General features: G+C 51.6%; 1 protein-coding gene across 3 annotated transcripts in view; it reads left to right on the forward strand.

Annotated features, from left to right (window-relative positions):
• The window catches only part of Cacna1i (calcium voltage-gated channel subunit alpha1 I), a 112,520-nt gene that overhangs the window by 7,525 nt on the left and 81,806 nt on the right, over nucleotides 1-23,189 (forward strand). For all 3 annotated transcript variants that reach the window (XM_031349760.1, XM_031349769.1, XM_031349776.1), the window contains exon 2: nucleotides 3,302-3,552. In XM_031349760.1, the coding sequence (XP_031205620.1) occupies nucleotides 3,323-3,552 (230 nt within the window). In that variant the 5' untranslated portion in view covers nucleotides 3,302-3,322. The remainder of the gene's footprint in view (nucleotides 1-3,301; nucleotides 3,553-23,189) is intronic.

Consider the following 23,189-nt stretch of genomic DNA (forward strand, 5'->3'; position numbering starts at 1 on the left):
TCAAAAGGTGGAGGTTGAGGCTGGGTGAACTCTGGAGATCAAGTCAAAAGGTGGAGGTTGAGGCTGGAAGAACCCTGGAGATCAAGTCAAAAGGTAGAGGTTGAGGCTGGATGAACCCTGGAGATCAAGTCAAAATGTGGAGGTTGGGCAGATGCTGGGAGGCAGGCCAGAGACTGGAGGATAATCAGGTCCTGGGGATCAAGTTGAGGATGTAGGCTGGGTGAGTGTTGGGAGCAGGCCGGAAGTTGGCTGGACTGTCCCAATGGTGGTGGCCTCAGTGACAGAGATGTCTAGCAGTGGGATGAGGATGGAGGATGGCAGCTTAGTGTGGCCAAACAGGGGTCAGAGGACCAAACGGTGGGTAGATACCAGCTGGAGTCAAGAGAAGATGTGGCTGGTGTAGAGAGCTGTGTGTCTGCTGCCTCTGAGTTAGTCCAGCAGCTCACCCCTCCGTGTGGCTGCAAGTTGGGTTTCCATGATGAGGATAGGCTGCCATGGGGGTGCCAGCCCCCCACCTAGGGCAATGTCTCCAGCCCTCTTTGCTCTCTCTGTTCCCCAGCTTACCTGAAGAGGGTGCACCGTATGGCGCAGGGCACACCAGGTCCCAGCCTAAACCCTCCAGTGACTTCTGTTGCACCCGGAGTCTTCCTTCAAGGGGCTCTCCAGTTTCATTCCTTCTCTGCCCCATTAGCCACATTGGCCTCATTCCTTCCTCTGTTCCAGTTTGAGTTAGACGCACTCAGCCATTTCCAGTCTCCTAGCCTTTGCACATGCCGTTCCTCTTGCCGGGAGCGTCCTTTCCCTAGAACATTGCTGGCAGTGCCCTTTGATTCTTACTGTTTTCCTCTTAAATGGTTCTTCCTTTAGGGAAGAAGTGATTTATTAGGACTCACACATTATCACCCTTGTTTATTTACTTTTCAATACTTTTTATTTATGTAGTCAACAAATATTTATTGAGCATCTACTATGTTCCAGGCACTCACTGTTCCAGGGGCTGCGGTTGCAGCAGTAAATGTAACAAGGCAGTCTGTGCTCTCAGTTACAGTCTTGTTGCAGGCTGGGAAGACAAATCACAGAGATGTGAGAAACAAAAATTGTACACTACATTCGGAGGGTGACTGGGGTAGTGAAAAGCCAAAGAGGGAGCTGAATTGAGTGTGTATCCTTATCTTATGCTGGTGTGTGGGCTGAATTAGGGTTTATGGAAATTTACCTGCATAGCTGCGGAGCCCGCACACAGTAGGTGCTCAGGACAGTCAGGACAAACAGGGATATGGAGGCCAAGGGAGTATCCTCCCTCCAGGAAGAGGGGATAGTATAAGCTGCAGCCTGGAAGAGGCAGTGCTGCCCCCAGGGACCCAGGAGGTCCCGTTTGGCTAGAGGGATTTCTGGTAGGAGAGAGTGGTGGGCTCCAGAGCTGGCTCAGTGATGGGAAGACCTGGAGCCACCCCGGGGAAGGTACTGTTCTACCTGGGTGGTTGATGCGTGGCCAGCCAAGGTGCTTATGTAAGGCTTGTGCTGTTTTCCTGGAATTGGGAGCAAAACTTGGAGCTCAGGAGAAAACACTGCGGCCCTGACCAGCCGGGCGAAGCGGCAGGAAGTATCAGCTCCTGTCCGTTGCCCGTGGGAGCAGAGAAGTGTCTGGATCCGTCAGCTCAGGGTGGTTCAGTCGATAACTCTGCAGCCGCCAGCAGCAGCCAGGAATGCAGGCTTTCCTACCCCCTCTCGCCCCGCCAAGCTTGGATAAACCGTCAGGATGTGCAGACCCAAGGGTGAGGTTGTAGGGGGCTGGGCTCTAGGAGTGCCTTCTCTTCCTAGCCTGCCAGGAGGCCAGTCAGGCCAGTTGCCACTTGTCCTAAGTGTGTCTGGAAATTCTAACTTCTCATCTTCCTCTGGTTCTACACAAGCCACTCCTTGGCCTGGGCCTCAGTTTCCCTATAATAGCCCCTGTGAGGTGGGTGAGTGCATCTCAATAAGGCTAGCCTGAGTGGAGTCAGGGCCAGTGTGTGATTGGCAGGCCATGGATACTTCAGAGCAAGGCCCTTGGTAAAGCACCATGGATTTCAGAGAGGCAAGACAGATCCGGAAGCCACGTGGCTGAGGCCCAGCTCTGCTCTTACTTAGCTGTTTATCTCGTCTGGGTCCCTGTTCTCTAACTGTAAAGCAAAGAGATTAGTCTTGTAGATCTCTGGGTTCTCATCCTGATGTGTGTGTGTGTGTGTGTGTGTGTGTGTGTGTGTGTGTGTACACATATGTACGTGTGTGCGTGCATGCATGTGTGCATGAAATTCCTGGCCTAAGGGCTCACTGGAGGTCACAAATGCCACTTCCTCAGGGAAACCTCTCCTATTCCCTCCTTGTTCCTCAGTGTCTGATTCCACAGTTCCCAACTTCTCCTTTGTGACACACATTCATTGCCCTGGCCCCTGAGCCTGTTCACAATAACATCCCCTCATTTCCCTAAACTATTACTTTGCATTTGATGATTCGAGAGATACCTCCAGTCTTTATTCAATTACTTTAAAATCATATGTATGTATGTATCTGTGTGTCTGTGTGGGTATATGCATGCAGGTGCACTTACCTAAGGAGTCCAGAAGGGGGCATTAGATCTCCTGAAGCTGTAGTTCCAGACAGTTGTGAACTGTCTGATGTGGGTGTTAGGAACTGAACTAGGGTTCTTTGAAGAGCAGCATGCATTCTTTATTTTATTTTGTGTTTTGGAGACAGGTTCTCTAGTCCAGGTTGACTTGAAACAACCTACATGGTTGAGGATGCCCTTACACTGCTGGTTCTTTCCACCTCTATGTTTCTATGTAGGTGTGCCACTGTGCCTGTTTAATGTGGTGCTAGAGATCAAACCTAGGACCTTGTGCATGCTAGGCAAGCATGTATTTCCTAAGCCACATTCAGCCTAGACTTTCATTTTAATTATTATTATTATTTTTTGGTAGTACTGGAAGTAGCACCCAGACCTATGCACATACTAAGCATACCCTCTATCACATGCCACACTCCCAACCAGAACACAACTCAGCACTATGAAGAGAAAAGAAAAGAAAGACATCATTTACATTTTGAAATTTTATTTCATTTTCTTATAGCTGTCATTTGCCAGAGCCCATTGTGACTCGGCTTGCCCAATCGAACGATACTGTATTATCCACTAATGCGCGTGACCATGGTGAGGGTGAGGGGTGGCTTTCAGGACCTGGAGCTAGGCTATCTGAACTGTCACCCACCATGGGGGAGTGGGTGCTAAGCCAACCTCTGTCATGTGTCCTTCTCGACTCTCTAGGGTTCCCTGCTCCACGCTGACATGGCTGACAGCAACTTACCACCCTCATCTGCAGCAGCCCCGGACCCTGAGCCGGGAATCACTGAGCAGCCCGGGCCCCGGAGTCCCCCTCCATCCCCTCCAGGCCTGGAGGAGCCATTGGATGGAACCAACCCTGACGTCCCGCATCCAGACCTGGCACCTGTTGCCTTCTTCTGCCTGCGCCAGACCACGAGCCCACGGAACTGGTGCATCAAGATGGTATGTAACCCATATCCTTTGGAGGCTGGTGTGTCTGTGCTCAGCCCAGGGGCCAACGGGGGAAGGCAGGATGGGTAGAGTTGCTTCCTGGCCTCTGGTCTGCCAGCATAGTCCTCTAGTATGAACTGAGGTCTGTAGTGAACTTCTTGGGCCTTTGTGAGTGGGTACAGTTAGCCATCTGATGACGTGTTAAGGATGGAGGCTGGACTTGGGGTCTTGCCTGATGATGTGTTAAGGATGGAGGCTGGACCTGGGGTCTTGCTGCTAGAAGCTGCTGATGGCTGCACATTCTGATTTCCTGCTGAATCCCAGAGCCCTACTTGCATCTGAAAAGCCCCACCTCTCATCACTTTTGAACTGGGGATAACGTTTCCAGTTCATCAACTTTGGGACATACATTCAAGAGCCTTCACAGGTTCTTATTACCCCTAGGTTTCAGAAAAATGTCCTCACCTAGCCTACCAGTCCCTTGGAGCCGTGACCCAGGCCCTTTCTCCACCCTCTGCATCTTCTGGGTTCATCCATGCTCCTGGGCTTCCCATATACCATTTGCTCTATTCAAAATACTTTTTCCTTTCTTTTTCTCCCGGCCAAATCCGTTGCTATATCCTTCAAATGACAGCCTCAGCGTCATCTTCGCGGGCAGCCCTCTGTGGGCTCATATAGCTAAGATTAGCTGAGGATGACCTTGAACTTCTGACTCTTCTGCCTTCACATCCCGGCAATGGTGTGGATGGGCCTCAATAATGGATGAGGTGTTGGGAAGGGCACAGCAGGAGCTGGGACCCAGGAAGGGAGAAGCTAGGGGTGTGGCTGGAGTAGGAGGGCAGAGTGAGCCTGGTGGAACCCTGAAGAGCCATCTTGTGTTCTAGGAGCTACATTCTCAAGCACCGGCTCCAGGGCTGAGTTGTGGTGTGGGACTGGGTATCAGGGATGCTAGTGGCTGTGAACCAGTGGAGAGGGATCCCAGTGGCTCTGTGGCCTGTGACAAAGACCACCTAGGTCAAAAAAACGCTAGATCTCAAGGCCACCTAGGGCAGGTGGGAACTGGTGTATCAGGTAACAGGGCTGAGATAGGATGTCTGAGAAGTTGACAAGAGCCATGTTGGAGCCTAGTCCTGCTGCTAACCCTAGCTGAGGACCTAGGTGATGATTGTTCTGTAGCCTCTGAGCTCTTAGAAATCAGAGGGGATTTTACTAGAGGGAGTGGACCCAGAGGATGCTCTTGGCTATGAGGACATGACTCACTCTTCGTGAGAGATAGCTCAAGGGATCTTGGGTATGGTATGCTCTGAAATTCCTTCTTCTTCTATGTCTTCGTCTCTGACCACTCTCGCCCGTTTGAGATTTTTGAGATAAGGTCTCTCTCTATAGCCTTGACTTTTCTGGAATTTATTATATAGACCAGGCTAGGCTCGAACTCACAGAGATCCACTTGTCTCTGCCTCCTGAGGCCTAGGGCTAAAGTTGTATGTCACCATGCTCAGCTGTGCTCTGTAATTTCATTCACTGACAGTTTGATATTTTCTCTGGGGACCCAGAGGGAGACAAGCCTGTTCTGGGAAGCCCCAAGTTGTGGGAAACAGACACTATCCATGTGAACAATTTTAACAAAGTGTTGAAGGAAATTTAAGGGGATGCAGTGTGTGAGCAGATGGGGTCCAGGCCAAAGAGGAGGTGACAGCAGGAGCATCTTCCCTCCCTCCCTCCATCCCTTCCTTCCTTTTTTGGAAAAAAAAAATTTACTTATTTTATGTATGTGAGTCCACAGTAGCTGTCTTCAGACACACCAGAAGAGGGCACCAGATCCCATTACAGATGGTTATGAGTCACCATGTGGTTGCTGGGAATTGAACTCAGGACCTCTAGAAGAGCAGTCAGTGCCCTTGACTGCTGAGCTATCTCTCTAGCCTCTCCTTTCTTTCTTTTTAAGACAAGGTCTCTATGTAGCCCTGGCTGTCCTTGAATTCACTGCATAGATCAGGCTGGCCCTGAGTACTGGAATCAAAGGTGTACACCATCATTCCTAGCTGTTATCTGAGCTGTCTAGGAAGAGAAGGCTAGAGGATAGGGGGACAGCAGGGCCAGGCCAGAAGGCTATCTTGGCAGGTGACAGGATGCTGTATGACATTGAGTAAGTCACTGGGCTTCTCTGGGCTTCTGTTGGTAGGCTGGTCACCATGGCTCTGGCCTGTGGAACATCTCGGCTCAGAGTCTGATTCTGATAGGCTCTGGTAGGGTTGACTAGGCTGACATGGCAATGCCGTCCCAAGTGCCATGTAGGAGGTGGCCAGTGAGTGTCCTATGTGTGATTTTGTGTCAGCCCTTTTCTCTGACCCCCAGGGCCTCCATCTGGAGAGAAGTCTCTTTCCAGCTTTGGGAACCAGGGAACTCAGGCTGTCACCTAACTAGACTGGGCAGCTACATTGCTGACCTGTTGGGTAAACAGGCCCTCCAGCCACTCTGGCCACTGACTTCACCTTCCCTGTCTCCTCTGCTCAGTCCAATTTGAGTAGGATGCAACAGGGCTGGCTCAGGAGGAGGGAAGGGGGCCTGTGGTAGAGCTGAGTGAAGGTGACTGGAGAGATGGCTCAGCAGTTAACAGTGTGTACTCTCTTCCAGAAGACCTGCGGCAGCTCACAGCCACTTCCAGCTTTTCCTGGCAAGATTTTTGTCACCTTTACACAAGCTAGCCTTTGGGAAGGAAGGGACTCAACTGAGAGAATACGCTCACCCAGATTGCCTGTACGCAAGCCTGTGGGAGCTTTTTCTTTTCTTCTTCTTCTCCTCTCCTTTCCCTTCTTTCCTTCCTTCCTTTTTTTCTTTGGTTTTGAGACAGGCTTTCTCTGTGTAGCTCTACTTATCCTGAAACCCACTCTGTAGACTAGGCTGGCCTTGAACTCAGAGATCCACCTGCTTCTACTTATCAAGTACTGGGATTAAAGGTGTGAGCTACTCCATCTGGCTGGGATTTTCTTGATTAATGGTTGATATGAGTGAGCCCAGCCCGTAGGGGGTGATGTCATCCTTGGCAGGTGGTCCTGAGTTGTGTAAGAAAGCAGGCTGAACAAGCCATGGGGAGCAAGCCAGTAAGCAGCATCCCTCTGTGGCCTCTGGCCTCGGCTTCAGTTCCTGTCTCCTGGTTCTTTTTTTGACTTTCTATTTTGACTTCCCTCAGTGTGCTTTAAGAGTCAGATTAACCCTTTCTTCCCCAGTTTGCTCGTGGTTATGGTGTTTAAACACAGTGATAGAAACCCTGACTAAGACAAGCCCTGAGGGATCTGACTCCTTCTGGACTCGACAGACCTCTGAATATGTGTGACACACACATACAAAAATAATAAAAATAAAATTAAAAAAGAGATTGGAGCTAAAGGCTAGGACATAGTTCAGCCGCACTTCTGTTCTTCCCTCTGCTGTCTTCATTGATCTTCTCTCCTCCCACCTGCATCCACTCCTCCCTCCAGCCTCCTTCCTTCTGCCCCTCTTCCTTCTTCACTTTCAATCACCATTCCCCCTCCCTTCCATCCTCCTCACCCTTCATCCTCCCCTTCATTCCATCTACTCTTCTTTCTTCATCTTTCATCTGCCCTCCATCTTTCTCCTCCAGTCTCCATTCTCCTTTCCTACATTCCTTCCTCCACCCCAGGCTCTATTCTTCCACTTTCCACCCTCCATCTCTGTCTTTTCTCCCTGCTCCTCCCCCCTTTCTCTGCCCTTCATCCTCAGCCCTCTTTTCTTCCCTCCACCCTCCACATTCATCCATCCTCCTCTCTTTCCCTCCACTTGCTTCCTCTTCAATCCCCTTCCTTTTTCTCACCTCCATCCTTCTTCCACCTTCTGTTCCCCTCAATCCTTCTTCCTCCTCCGTCTTCCGTCCTTCCACCCCATCTCCCTCCTCCTCTAGCATTTTTCTCCATCTTCCCTCCACCTCCTCCAGCTTCCTTCCACGTCTCCATCCTCTTTCCTCCACACTCCCCCCTCCCCTTCCTTATTTCTCTCCCCTCTGTTCTTCCTCCTTCCCTCTTCCTTCCTTCTTCCATCCCTCCCTCCTTTCCTTTCTTCTTCTTCTTTGGGAGAGTCTCCTTAACCCTGACATCTGCTGCTGTCAGTGATAGCAGCTGCTGTTGCTGTGCTGTGCTGGGGACTCAGTCCTTAGCTGACACTTGAGATCACAGCCGGGGTCGCAGCTGGGTGCTGTCAAAGCAGAGTGAGGTCAGGGATCCCATACTCAGAGACAATTAGTCTGGAAGCTTCGACAGGGTCTAAGAGTTTACAGGTAGGATTTAAGGCTAGGTGACAGGAGAGCTGGACACTTAAATAATCCATATTTTGAAAAATGTATGTTCCAGATGTGTGAACTTGGCAGCTGGGATGTTGCATGTCTGGGGTCCAGGGACCTGGGACTTTGGGCTGTGATCACAGAGCTGAGGCTGAAGTTTCCTAGTAGACAGGGCGGGTGGGAGCCAGGAGATTGGAGGACTCTGCCTCCGGGACTTGGGGGACCTCAGAGTAGCCGTCAAGTGCTCAGAGACAGCCTGTCTTGGAGAGCTGGCTTCTACTGGGTGTCGAGGATCTGACATGCTTTCCTGATGGGAAATGTCTCCCTCCCACAGTCAGTGGGAACAGTATCTGGCAGTGTCTAACCTAGTCCTCTTCAGCGGGAGGAAATTAGGGTAGTGTTTACAGTGGTGCTCCTTAGTGGGCATGTAGTACTGGACTTAGTTCTCCTTGGTGGGAGGGCACTGGTGGGGGTTTAACCTAGCCCTCATCAGTGCTAATTTAACACTCCACCTTGATGGAGCCCTGCTTGAGTTTTAGGCTGCTGGTGTTTGAGGGTCTGGACTGTGTTGTGTACTGTACTGTAGGATACTGGTTATTCCTGACCTCGGGCACGGAATGCTGGACTGTCCCTTGGTCACCGTGACTACCAAATACAATCCTCTGCACATGTAAATCTTTACAGATGGTGGCTCACCTCCCCACTAAAAATTGAACCTGAAGGGTGAAGGCCTGCAATGTTAGGCCAGACAAGTGGGAGCTGTTCCCTCATTACTAGTCCCAGGCAGGGCAGGGTAGTGAGGGTCAGCCCCCCACAGTCCATCCCGAGCACACATTCCTGGTTCCTGGAGCCCTGGTCCAGGGTTCTCTGGAACTTGGTGCTCCTGACTCAGCTTCTTGCGCAGCTCAGAGCAAGCAAGGCCTGAGTCACTCTGCCTGACTCACAGTGAGCCACCAGGTGGTGGGGGACCCTCGTAGGCGGGGATCCCGCTCACCCAAGCGTCAGCCCACTCCCTGCCTAGCCCGGGCCTGGACCACTCGATAGCAACTCGGAGGCCTCTGGGTTTGTGATGCCAGGAGAGAGACTGGGCCATTTGACTCATGGGGAGAGAGGTTTGGCTCGTAGAAGTTGCTGGCTACCTGAGTCACACAGCCTGGGACTGGTTCTCCTGATCACTGCTGGGTAACCATGGCCAGTGTCATAACCCCTTCGGTTCCCCTGTGGTAGTGTCCCCTTGACTACTGAAGCCCAGAGTCATATGTGAGGGGGATGTAGCAGTGGAGTGTCACAAAGGGCTGATGTTGAGAGAGTCTTGGGGTGAACTGGCTCTCGTGCGTGCATGCACGGCTCTGTGAACACTTTGCCTGCAGGAGATTCAATAAGATGCCAGGCGACAGGTCCTTCAGATGGAACATCACACCTTTAGAGGACATTGTTCCCAGGGAAAATCTGATTCAGTCTCTGTTATTCACATGAATCAGTGTGAGTCTGGCTGCTCATGGCCAAGCCAATGGCAGGGCAGACATTAATTGACCATGGCGTCTGCCACCTGCCCTCCTCCCCAAGCCATGACTAATAGGGGTGCCCTCTTTCTACCCCTAGCGGGCTTTCAAAGCCCCTCTTAGGGATAAGTGATTGCATTTGCTCACACTCATTGCCTATCCTGGAGACCCAGTTTTTCATCTCTGTAATAGAGCCACGACAGAGGATTAGAGGTGGTCCCCGCCAGGCCTCCAGTGTGTGTCCATATGCCATGGGCTGGCCGGAGGGTTCTCTCTGCAGTGTTGTCTTTAGCCATCCTAGCCATCCTTGGAGACAGGTGTCTTCATAATCCCATTTTAGAGATGAGGACAATGAGGCTCCTCGAAGTTGAGTTACTTTTATCCAGTCAGGTTACATAGCCAACATGTGGCAAAGCTGGCATGAACCTGCCACTTCTGTTACTTCCCCTCCCCCAGTTTTATCCAGAACTCTGGATTAAGAACTGCCTGAACCCAGTTCTCCACACTCTGTCTAGGGGCCAGAAGTTTGCTTGGTAGTTGCAGGCAGTAGGGTAGATCAAAGTTCCACAGGTTCTTGGCGTATAGCCTCAGGAACCTTTTGGTTGTGGACAGCTGGGCATCCCATCAAGGCTGGAGGCCCCTCTCCTTCCTGTGTGCTCCTGGGCTGGTGACAGCTAGTACTGAGGAAAGCAAACATGGTGGGGAAGGAGAAATGGAGAAGGCCTCTTCTCTACTTGGGATCAGGCAGATGCCACCATCGCTAGGTGACCTTGGATAAGTCCCTCCCCCTGAGACCATTTGGTCTCTTCCTGGTTGCAGAATGGCAGGACAGGCAGTGGTCAGTCTGGAAGGGGGCCAGGCCTCCATTCCTCTGCTGCCATCTTTGTGGGGCTCCAGCCAGCTGCCTGCTGGGGCTGATGGAGTGGCCAGTGGCTGGTTCTGGTATTTGCCCTGGCTGAGCTGGCCCATCTCTGGGTAGGAGTAGGGCAGGTTTTGCTGTGGTCATAACATAGCCCTGGAGGCTTATGCTGGTCATGAAGTATGGGAATGATGGAGCCAAGGTCAGCCACTGAGTACCAGGTATCTCAGGTCATAGGTCATGTTGTGGCTCTAGGAGTGAGGACCACGAGACCTACCAGAAGAGGGTGCTTGGGGACCCCAGTGACAAGTGACAGATCCTAGAGTGTGTTCTGGGGTCTAGAGAGGGGGATGGGCGGGGATGCTGTAGGCTTCGGTGCTGCTGTTGGGCATAGGTGACTCAGAGGTGGTGTCACTGTGTCTGCATCTTGGTGTCTGAGTGAAAGAAGACCTGAGCTTCGCTTGATGCCCGAGTGGCCTTGGGTGAGACCCTTCCCTTGCCAAGCCTGTGCTTGTGTAATGGGGCCGTGGTGGAACCTGGTGGGGAATGTTGGGATGGAATGAGAGTTCCAGGGCTAGCCCTCGGCAAGCCACTGAGTCCTGAGTATTGCTGTCCACATCCTGAAGGGGCTGGGAGAGCTAGCAGGGCCTGTAGCAGCTGGCTGGCTGGGTTACTGGACTATGGTGATATGCTCAGGAACCCAGGGGATGCAGGTGGGAAGTCTGCTGCCCTAGGGTAAGCGAGCATAGTGTGTGTGTGTGTGTGTGTGTGTGTGTGTGTGTGTGTGTGTGTGTAGGGAGTGTGCTAACTCTATGTCCATTAGCTGGGGGGGGGCAGAGTGGGATGGAGGCCTAGGAGGGAGTGTGATTCGCTCAAGGCTACCTGTTGAATGTGAAGAGATGAAACCTTTTATATATAATTGTTATATACTATATGTTATATAGTACAAGCAGGCTGCTTAGTTAGAGCTCAGCACTGTGGACCCTCTGTCCAGGCTTCCTGGCTCAGCTCCTTCTGAGTAGGAGAGGTTCCCTAAAGAGAGCTGTCCCCTCCTCCTCCAGTCCTGGCCTAATGGGACAGTCCAGACGGTGGCGGATACTGCCGGGAGAAGCAACACATGCCCGCGAAATTGTCCATTTCCTCCATCTGGTGTGGAGAAAGTTGTTTTTCTCAGAGATGAAAGTCAGAGTCAAGTGCCATCCCCCAAGACGCAACTGGAGGCTGGAGCAGAGGCTGCATGCCAACTGGTCGCCAGGGTCTGAAGAGCAGTGAGAGGAGCCTGGCCAGGGTAGGAAGATCCTGGCCCCACTGGGCAGCCTCAGGGTCTGTGTTGGAGAGAGCTCTGTGTTATTTGAGAACTGTGGAGGTGAAGGCTGCTTGTGATGGAGTCCCGGGGTACTGGTGAAGCTTAACTGCAGGAAGAGGTTTCTCCAACTGGGTCTTGCTACATGAGTAGGAGTTTCCAGAATAGTTGAAGGAGTTTGTTCCCGATAGAGGAATAGTGGGGATTTGTGGGGCAGGGGCTGGAGAGCAAGGTCTGACATACCAGGGCAGGGCTTGTGGAAGGTGGTGTGGGGGTATGACAGGTGACCAGCAGGGAGGGACCGTGGGCACGCCCACTTTTCCTTCATCTCCTCATCTTTCTTTTAGTTATTAGTTAGTGTATTTTATATGTGTGTGCATGGTGCACACACACATGTGCATGTGCCCTGGCATGTTTGTGGAGGGCTTCTGAGGGAGAGACAGAGCCTGCAATCAGTCACGAGGTTCCTGAAGGTTCCTGAAGTGACACTGCTTGACCATATTGCATCGGTTGTTCATCCGATGAGAGTTGGAACTTGCTGGCTTGGAATGGAGGTTCCCCATGGCCACCAGGCAAGTCCAGGCACTCAGAGTATCTACAGAGCTCCTGGTCAAATGCAAGAGGCAACCCTTTTGAAGCAGGGTTGGGAGAAGAATCCTGGGGCCATAGGGATGAGATCATGAGGTCAGCACGTCCTGACTTAGGAGCCCAGCAGAGTCTCACTGTGTGGAACAGAAGGAGGCCCGGGATGCTGTTGCTAAGTAGGACCACCCAGCCTGGTGGTGAGAGTGATGGAGGTGACAAGAGGCGGCACACATGAACATGACATGGACTGGCTGGGAATTTAAAGGTGATTGGATTCTAGTTTGCTCTTAGATTCAGTCTGGGAGCCTTCAAGCTCACTCGACCTGCTGTCTCCTTTAGACCATCAGGATCCTGTTGGGAGACAAACGGCCCCATTTGTTTTCCCTCGGTAAGGAATCAATAGTCTTTTTAATCAATCAGAATGACTTTCTGCTAATCTCCCTGCAAGCTGCCGAGGGGTAGCCTCTTCTGCAGCACCTTTGTGATGGCTAGGAGCTGTGTGGTCCAGGGCAGACGCCTTATCCTCTCTGGGCTTGGTGACCGTGTGGGGATGAAGCTGCAGTGGGAAAGCTTCCTAGACCTACCCGGACCACTGGTGGTGATGAGACCTGATTGTCTGTCCCACAGGTCCTGTCTGTTTTCTGCAGGGTACAAGCATGGTGACCCTGAGGGCAAAAGACTTTTTCTGGGCATCAGCTTCCAGACCCATACCATTGGAAGCTGGAGGTCGCTCTCAAGCTAATTTTGCCCAGAGGGAACATTTGACCTTGTCTGGAAGCACACCTCCTCCCATGCATAGGACAGCCTGTTTAGAGAACTGCCTGTCCCCAAATCTCTGGGGGTGAGGGTAGGAAGCCCAGCTCTTGGGGGGAAGGACAGGACAGTGTGAACTGGGTCTGGCAGAGCCTGATGATGGGCCTTTTATAGGTGGGAAGACAAAGCTGAGTCCACAGCAAAGGGTTTCCTATACCACCCAGGCCTCGTTCCCTGGTGGTACTGCCATTGCCTGCAGTGTCATGTGTCCAGCACCTTCCACGAACCCACCTGTCCGTCTGTCCTCTGTCCATATAGCTACCTACTAATCCATCATCTGTCCATTCAACCACTCACCCAACTACTCATTTATCCATCCATTTGTCCATCTGTCTGTCCATCCACCCATTCAACCACTCACCCAACTACTCATTTATCCATCCATTTGTCCATCTGTCTGTCCATCCACCCATCCACCCACCCATTATCCACTCACCCACCTATCATCCATCTGCCTCCACTCACCCACCCACCATCCATATATTTATATACTCATCCAACCACAGGTCCATCTATCCATTTGTCTATCCACCATCCATCCGTTCATCCACCCACCCCATCTACTCACCTGACTTCTGTCTCTCCATCCAATCACCCACTCCCCCACAGCCACCCACAGCCCCTCACATGAATGCAGCATCTAAATAGATGCTTCTGCTTAACCTTCTACCCGTCTCTCATGTTTCCTCCGTGAGGAGGCCCTTCCCTTCCTCCTATCCACACGTGCTTCAGCCCTTCCACTCATCTGATGATTCACGTCTGCTGAATGCTAGTTGGCCACGCTTGTCCCCATTTTTAATGTCTCCAGTTACCTGTTCAGTACCAAGACAAGCCTGTGTTGGGACACTGTTATTCCCCGCATAGACCCTTTGTGGGGGTCTTCAGTATGCAACGTATTACTTCCCTTCTGCTAGTTAGAGGACTTCTTGTGTTCAAGCTTCAGATTCCATTGATGCATGCTGCTTTTCCAGGCCCGACCCACGCTGATGCACAGGGCAGATATGTGGGAAGGCTTTTGATGGAGTGCCTCCTGACAGGCAGGGTGAGGTGGTAGAGGTTGTATGGACAGTGGTGAAGACAAATGACCCTGAATACCCAGCCAAATGTTGAGGGCTGAGAAGCACAGGCTGAAGGTGGTGTGGTGCAGGGCATCTAAGATTGTGGCTTTGGAAGAGCTGCCAGGCCTCATGTGGATGATACATCTTAGAAGGCCAGGGCGGAAGGAGGGGGCTACCCACAGACTCCTAAGTGGGGTGTGATGAGTGGGAGGGAAGGATGCTTCTGGTGGTGAAATGGACACATCTCCAGGGTCACTAACGTGGAAGGAGTCTCAGAGGGCTGTGGAAGGAGGTTCCTGAGGCTCCAAGGCTGGTGGAAAGGTGGAAATGCACAGGGATGGGTTGTGCACAGAGGAGGGAATGTGACATGTCCTCCTTCATGTGTGATGAACTTGGGGTTGACAGAGATCTTTGGTGCAGCATCTGGGGTTCTTGCTTGGCTGAGAAGGAGTCTTGGGATAACCTTGAACTACCCCATGGAAGGCTGTCACCACTGGGGTCAAGGAGAGGAGACACAGGGCCCAGCGCTAGCACCTGAGACCCGGTATTGGACGATTAGAGTCCAGGAAGTGGGAGGACCAGACTGGGGACTTGGGGTGACTCCTCTGGTCTGGGGTTCCTAGAACAGAGGGCTCACGAGCTCTCTTGGGGACAAATTGAGTTTCATGGATCTGTGGCTGAAATTTAGCATTTCTTTTTATAAATAGTGAAGATTAAATAAAACAAACACTGGATCTGCACCCTCTATTCCACCCCCTCACCCTGCACAGCAATGGTTCCTGTCACCTGGAAGAAGAGTTGTCAGTGTTTCCTGTCACACCAGGGACACTGCAGGACTCTTGGATTAGCAAGCACATCCTTCATGGTGACAGACTAACACATAATTTCCAACCTACCTCTGGGCCTTGTTACTTATTGATAATAAAACATGTGTATTTAATCAATAAACATTTTTTTCTTGGTGTGGTGGTTCATACCGTCAATCTCAGTCTTTGGTATGTTGAAGCAGGAGGATTTCAAGCTTGAGTACAGGAGCTAGGCACCTTTAATCCCAGCACTCGGGAGGCAGAGGAAGGTGGATCTCTATAGGTTTGAAGCTAGCCTGCTCTATGTAGTGAGTTCTAGGACAGCCAGAGTTGCAGACAGAGATCTTGTCCCAGAAACAAAAACAAAAATCAGAAAACAAAACAAAAACTGTTAAAAGTGTGGGGCTAGCTTAGCCTAACAAGTAAGACCCTGTTACAACATCTATATACCTATACCTTTATCTATATCTTGCTATTTTGATAATTATTTTAGTATAACAGGTACACTTTCTATTCCTAAGATTTTAGAAAATTTACACTAAAAACTGTTCTTAGAATTGGGTGTGGAGGTGCACATTTTTGTCTTTTTTTTTTTTTTTTTTTTTTTTTTTTTTTCAAGACAGGGTTTCTCTGTGTATCCTTGGCTGTCCTGGAACTCACTCTGTAGACCAAGCTGCTGGCCTTGAACTCAGAAATCCGCCTGTCTCTGCCTCCCAAGTGCTGGGATTAAAGTCGTGTGCCACCACCGCCCAGCGGAGGTGCACATTTTTAATTTCAGTACTTGGGAGGCAGAGGCAGGTGGATCTCTGTGAGTCGAGGCTAGCCTGGTCTACAAGGAGAGTTCTAGGACAGTCAGGGTTGTTGCACAGAGAAACCCTGGTTTTGAAAAACCAAAAACCAACCAACCAAAAAATGAACAAAAGAACCACCACAGTTACAGTAAAAACAAACTGTTGTGAGCTGGTGAGATGGTTTAATCTGAAAGGTACTTGCTGCCAAGCCTGGGGACCTAAGTTTAAGCCTTAGGACCCACATTGGTGGAAGGTGAGAATGGGCTTCTATAGGTTGTCCTCTGACCCCGACATATATGCTATGCCACACACATATGGATAAACAAATAAAAGAAAAAATCCATTATTTCTGTGTTTCAGACAGAAAAGATAAAGAACTGTCAGAGGAGTGGGGTTGGTCAGGCCCAGTGCTACCGTCTGGGAGCAAGGGAGAGGTGGTTGTGAGCATACCGTGTGTGTGTGTGTGTGTGTGTGTGTGTGTGTGTGTGTGTGTGTGTGTGTGTGTGTATGTACATGTGTGTGTATGTATATGTGTATGCATGTGTGTGTATGTATGTGTATATGTGTATGTATGTATGTATGTGTGTGTGTATGTATGTGTGTATATGTGTATGTGTGTGTTGCTGTGGGAACACACAGGTGAATATGAACAGGCGTGTGTTCTGGGGCAGACACGGTAAAGGACAGGTCACCGGAGGAGGAACAGCCTTGTCTCCCTCTGTTTCCATTGGGTCTCTGGCATCATTCTGGCTTCTAAGCACCAGGCACAGAGGGAGGCCTCAGCAGAGGAGTGTTTTGAGAACAAGGAGGCATGGTTTTAGCAGATGTGACAAAGGAGCAGAGATGGACGGGCAGGCGTTCAGGATGGGAAACTGAACTGCAGACCCCAGCCTCCATGGTGCCTCCTCAAAGCCGTCCCTCTTGGGTGGCTGTCCCAGGAAAGACATCCAAGCTTGTGGGATGGCATGGCCTTGTTCTGTCACGAGGAGCATAGGGTGGCTGGGGCGAGGCACCCAAGTCTGGTCAATAGAGCTAGTGGATGCTAGCAGATGGGTTGGTTCACACTCAGCTGCTGAAAGCCACAGAGAAGTCTCCTACTCTGTAGGTGCAGTTTCTTCAAGATGAGCTCCTGAAGCCGTGTTCGTCTCTGTGCAGCTGTGGCTCTGGAGTCTGCCCCACCCTTTCTTCCCTAGTAGCCCAGTGGTATGCCCTGCAAGGCTTCTTGGCCCGAGCCTCTTTCCTGCGGGCCACTGACTCTGGGTTCTCTTCCAGACTGTCGTCTGCTCACTGTCCCCGCGCCCCCCCCCCCCGCACACACCCTGACTGTGCCAGGCATCATTACTTGCTGGGCATATGGGAATCAGAGACTGGACAAAGCCACTGAATTTTCATTGGTGGGGACTCTGAGAGGGGCTTGGGGATGGGAAGGGAGAGAGGCAAATAGGGAGAGAAGAGGGTATCCTTGACTTGTCATTATTTTAAGGGACTTAAGGGCTTGTATGCAGAGTCAACCAGGCATGGCTGTCTGTCTGTCTGTCAGGACACTTCCTGTCACTGGGGACATGCAAGCTGAGTGGAACCAGCAGCCTGTATGTCAGTTGGCTTCCTGCAGCAGCTTTCTACACCAGCTCAACTGCTCTGCTGCTTGGACTGCTGGCCAGTTGTACAGTCTCTAGATCTTCTTTTCTGTGACTGGAAAGGGGGTATGCCTGTCTCCCTGGGGCACAGTGGGGTGGTGAGGCACAGCGGATCTACAAACATATACCAGAACAGGTGTTGCATCAGGCCAATCCTAGGTGGTAGCTTCCTTAGCTGGGCCTGCCCATAAGTCACTGAGCAGAGGTGCAAGGGCTGCTGGGAAAATCTCATTGGATGCCAGAGCCAGTGGGTGCCCCAGCATGATGCTTGGTGTGTTTTATTCATTTATTTTTGTATCACGGTTTCATATATCCTGTCTGGCCTTGAACTCACTATGTAGCCAATGGTGAACTTCCTTGTGGTCCTCCTCCTGTTCGGATTACAAGGATATAAGCTAGAGACTGACTCCAGGGCTTTGAGTATGCTAAGCAATCACTCTGCCACCCGAACCCCAGCCCTTGTTTGTTTAAGATTTATTTACTTTTATTTTGTGTATATGAGTGTTCGTCTGCATGTATGTCTATGTGCCACATTTGTACTTGATGCCCACACAGGCCAGAAGAGGGCATTGGATCCCCTAGGACTGCAGTTACTATGAGCCTCCATGTGGATCTGGGAACAGAAGCCAGGTCCTCTGGAAGAGCAGCCATTGCTCTTAACCCCTGAGCCTTCTCTCCAGCCTTAGCTGCTATTTTAATGGTTAGATTTTTATTTTTCCTTGGAGAAATTGTTCCTTTTTCTCTCCCTTCCTTCCTCTTCCTTCCTTTTTTCTTTTCTTTTCTTTTTTGAGATAGAATCTCAAACTTGAGATCCCCCTGCCTCAGCTTCCTGAGTGCTAGGATTTTGGGTGTGTGTGCCCCCCTCCCAGTTTCTGTTGACAGGTGAGCTCACACACTACAGGGTCTAGACCGTTTCCCACCACTTGTCTTCTGTGGCCAGCACTCAGACTGCGACTGTCTCGGTTTTTGGAGATGACCTGATCCTCCTCATATGCAGGGATTTCCCCACCTCCCTGCTGTTCTGAGACCCTGTGCCTCCTTTTGAGCTTTATAGATTGGGGTTCACATGATCTCTGTGCGCTTGTCTTTTTCACCCAATGGGGATCCCTCCATCCTCTTGTGTATATTAGTTGCTCATTCTTTTTCCTGATTGTGTAGTATACTGCCGCTGCCAAAGTATCCAAAGAAAATTCTCAGCCTTGATGTTGTTGACCGTTGGGGCTGATTCTTGTTGACAGGGACTGTCCTGTCCAATGTAGGTGTTGAGCAGTGTCCCTGAATGCCACTGCTTGCTTCCCAAGCCTGAGTCTGTGTTCAACTGCAGTAGACATTGTTAAACAACTCTTCAGAATGGCCATTGCCCATAAAGACTGGTCGAGGAGATGAATAGATGAACGAATGAATGAGTAGCCTTTATTCTTAGGCATTCAAACATGGCAGCCACTGTCCTTGTGGTAAACACAATATGGCCATGTGTCAGGAATGGTTTGGGAACAGGCCCACACTCTGGGGACCTCCAGGGAATGAAGTGAACTTTCTTAACCTCAGTACACTGATACAAACATGAGGTACGCAGCAGGTGTCCCAGAGGTGCTTGGGGGACCTGGCTTCAGGAAACAGAAGGCGCCTGGGGCCTGAGCTCTCCACTGTCCTGGAGACAGACTTAGAGAGCTTGACAGGGAGACTGTCTGCTGTGCCTGCTCTCCATCACGGAGGACTTGGCCCCAGCCGCCTTCTTCCACTTGACATATTTAGACAACTGAGTAGAACCCTGGGAAATGGATAGATTTCAGGTTTGACAAAAATAAAAACAAACGTGGCCACCCCCGCCTAGCCCAGCGTCCCTCCCCAGCCTCCCCTCCCCAGTTCCCCCCACCCCAAGTAGAGGAGTCTCTCATCAGCAATGCAGGAAGGAGGGTGGTGGTCACCATGGTAACCATGCAGGCCTCTGGCAGCTCTCTGAGAAGAGGCTGCCCTGCAGGGCCTGCTTGGAAGAGTGGCACTGTCCTGTCCCTCTACCCGGTTACTCTTCTGCTTGGGCCTGGCAGGTGTGTGTATGTCCCTTGTGTGGCGGTGGAGTCCCTGAGTCCACCCACCCTGACCCACATTCTGGTCTCCTCAGGCCTCAGTGCCCAGGCTGTGGAGTTCCATACTGATTCAGCTTGATCTTTAATGGCTGAGGTGGCAAACACAGCCATTGCTTTCTCTCCTGAAGCTGTCAGTCAAGAACAGGCAAAGCAGAGTTGCTCACACACTCAACATCAGGGAGCTCCGAGTCTGAGGTGCTGAGCTGAGAACATAGAACCTGGAATGAGCAAGAAGCTATAGAGAGTCTACCATGCCACATGCCACTGTGCTGCCTGCCTCAGTTCCCCTCTCTGTCCAATGGCAGCAGCCGTAGTGTTTGTCAGGCCGAGGGACTTTCCCGAGATAGCAGGTACTCTGTCTCAGGCGTGGGCTTCTGTAGGCTGCGTGCTTCTTTTCCTGCCTTTGTTTCTGAGACGGGGTCTCTGTAGCTCATGTGTCCTCTAACTGATGGTGAGTCTCCCCAGCGCTGTGGTGGCTCAAGTTCCATTACACCCAGCCGTGCTGAGCCTCTTTGAAAGACTGTAAGCTGGGAGGCACTGAAGGCCGTAGTAAGCAACGAGAGAGAACACTGTGTGTGTGAGAACCCTGGCTTTGTTGTCCGAGCCTGCTGTGCTGGCTCTGCGCGCTGGGATCTCCTAGCTCCTTACTGCATGGCATTCCAGTTTTGTTTAAGGTAGGATGTTTGAAGCCCGGGCTGGCCTCAAACTCACACTCTACCTTTACCTCCTGAGACCAGGATCACAGGCCTACGTTGGCACTCTTGGCTTGATGTTTGGTGAGAAAGCTCTTTGGCGGATACTCTCAGTCACCCGGGAAGTGTTTGTAATCGGCAGGTGTTCACAAGGCACCTGGTATACAGCAGGCACTCCATATGTGCTCATTAATTCTCTGTGAGGCCCTTGAGGACGTTGGGAAGCATTGGGAGTGGGGAAAGCTGGGAAGGGTCCAGGATTCTAGAGGGTTTCCCCCAGGTCTGGCTGATGATGGGTTGAGGTGTTAGGAGGTCCGCACCACCCACAAGGGTACTTGTCTTCTCTCGAGCCAGCTTTGCTTCTAAGGTGACTGCATTTGATCAGATGGACACTGGTTTGCCCTGCAGGTTCCTTCGGCATCCCTCGGATGGTCACCATCCCTCCGGTGGTCACCACTCTGGGGCTGCTCAGGGTGACAGGGAGTGCCCGGAGAGGCAGGAAGCTGAGTCAGGGATCCCCAGTGGTCAGGGTGCTATGAGTATTGTTTCTCTTCTGGCCTCTCCCTGTGCTTGGCTAAGTCTCTGTTCCCATTACCCATCATGCAGTGGGGCCACGGATCCCATGCTATCTCAGGATTAAAGGGGGCCGCTCTGCTCTCATCCCTACAGGACTGAAAGCCTCCAGACAAGGAAGGCCTAGTGGTTGGGGTCTCCATTGCACATCCTTAAACGCCAGCCCAGGGCTTTGTTTCTGGCTGTGAGGGGCAATGGGGAGATATCGGCCACTCTATTTTCTTGTGGAGACAGCATTCAGACCCCACCTGTTTTATTACCAGACTTCCCCATCTACCTTTTTGGGGTCTCCATCTTCCCTTCCATTTTCCCCAGAACTCAGCCTGATCTGCTTGAACTCTAAGCTCTTTGGTGCATATGAAGTGGGAAAGTGGGTGTTGGACCAGGCTACCAAGCTGCCCAAGGCTCTGACTGCTTTGACAGCTCCTACCCTCGCTGCATGCATGGCCTGGTTTATCTTCCAGGACGCCTGGGGCCTTTCATCCCTGAGCCAGCGGGAGTGTGTCCGCAGCCACGGGCAGCAGTGCCACGCTGGCCTGACTTCTGAGTCTTGGAGTTCTTGGATGGGACCCAGGTTCTGCCATCTGGGATTTCCCCTGTGCCTGAGGCCAGCAGGAGCTAAGGGGCCCAGGGGCTGGACCTGCTCTGCCTGCGGGGCCTCTGTGCCACGTTCAGGGTGGCTGAGCTACAGAGAAAGCAGTTGGCACTTTGAGTTGCTCAGCCTGAGATACAGCGTGACTTTGTAGAAGTCATGGTAGCTCTCCAGACCCACTTATTTGTCTCTCTCTGGTGGATGGTGGCGACAGTTAAGGTCATGTCCCTAGGGTGCCTGGCATAAAGCAGTTATAGTGACTGCCAAGTTCATCACTGTGGTATGTGCTAGACCGGGTGGGTGGAAGGCTGGGCACCAGCCCGAGAGGGACGGAAGGTAGAAGCCTCTGGAATGGTTGGTGCGTGAGTGAGGGGTAGGTGGGGTTTGCCTTGGAGGGAAGGTAAAGCCATGTAGAGGGTATGCTTGTACATAGCAAAGAAGCTTAGTGTGTGCCAGAGCAACCAGGAGAGTCAGGCAGTGAATTCACTGAGATGAGAATCCCATGGCCTTGGGTGTCAGGCTGAGGGGTGATGGGGAACCATGGAAGACTTTAGTGCAGAGAGAGAGAGAGACATGCAGAAATTGATCTAGATGGGACAAACTAGTTTGGGGGCAAGAAAAGACAGGCATAGTTGAACATTTAGGGTTGCATCAGACCTGGCTACTTCCCACCAAGACAGGACCGCGTGTAGCTGAACCGGCTTCAGACTCCTGGTGTAGCTGAGGATGACCTTTTTATCTCTCTCTTTGGTTTGTTTGTTTGTTTGTTTGTTTTTTCGAGACAGAGTTTCTCTGTGTAGCCCTGGCTGTCCTGGAACTCACTCTGTAGACCAGGCTGGCCTCGAACACAGAAATCTGCCTGCCTCTGTCTCCCAAATGCTGGGATTAAAGGTGTGTGCTACCACCGCCCAGCATCTCTTTGGTTTTTGACACAGGGTTTCTTTGTGTAGTTCTGGCTGCCCCAGTAGACCAGGCTGGCCTTGAACTCAGATCCTTCTGCCTCTGCTGGAATTAAAGGGCTAAAGCCACTGCCCTGGGACTTTCAACTCTTGATCCTCCTGCCTCTGCCTCCTGAGTGGGACCGTAAGGATTGGCCGCCATGCCACCGTGCTTGGCTTTATGTGGTGCTTGGTTCTGGGATTGCACTCCAGTGAAACACTGCCAACCGAGTCGCACCCCCTCACTCCACCCTACTTTTGATTGTTTTGGTTTGAGTTGTGCAGAGAAGGTATTACTGTGTAGCGCCTGCCTTAGCCTCCCCAGTGCTGGGATTACAGGCGTATAGTGTTATACCTGGCTAAATCTGTTGCCCTTTGTATTGCATTTAGTTTTATCAAGGAGCCTGAGGATTTGGTGCCTGGCATCACACGGGCCCGCTGGAGAGGCAGAAGCCAGAGCTGCAGCCCCAGGGAGGCAGGGGCAGAATTGCAGACACAGGACCAAGGGCCAGCAGGGGACACTGGTCAAGGAACCCAGCAGGCCTGATGTAGACATATCCCAGCCATGTGATCCAAAGAAGGGCCTTGTCTTTCCCCACCTGTGAATGGGCCTGTCAAGTCACTTGGGCCCGGGTCTCCGGGAAGGACAGAGGCAGCAGAAACTGGGCTATGAGAAGGAGGTAGGGAGTAGGGGGAGGGGATCAAGGGAACCGGGGATGCTCACTGGTAATTAGAACGTTTGAACTTCAAAAAAGTTAATTAATGACACAGCTACTGCTGGAGCAAGGCTGGGGCTCAAAGGGGGCCTGGCAGCGACTGAAATTAATTACAGGCTATGGCGGGAGAGTGGCAGCCAGGCCAAGGGCAGGAAGGAGCAGGGCAGGGATGGAGGCCATAGAAGGCAGCTTTCAAGGTGAGCAGGGTCTGGGGAGCAGAGGGGGCTGTTGCCATGGAAACTAGGTCAGTTCTCTTTTCAGGCAGGAGGGGCCCAGTCCACTGCGGTTGACATCTAGCTGTGGTGGGCTGGTGTTGAGCTGGTATGGCCGGGTCCTTGAGAGAAACTCATGTATTCACTCCGCAAGCCTTGGTTGAGCATCTCCTCCATACTGTGGGGACCCAGAGTCTGCTCA

Source organism: Mastomys coucha, unplaced genomic scaffold (assembly GCF_008632895.1).
Source record: "Mastomys coucha isolate ucsf_1 unplaced genomic scaffold, UCSF_Mcou_1 pScaffold11, whole genome shotgun sequence".
Lineage (NCBI taxonomy): Eukaryota > Metazoa > Chordata > Mammalia > Rodentia > Muridae > Mastomys > Mastomys coucha.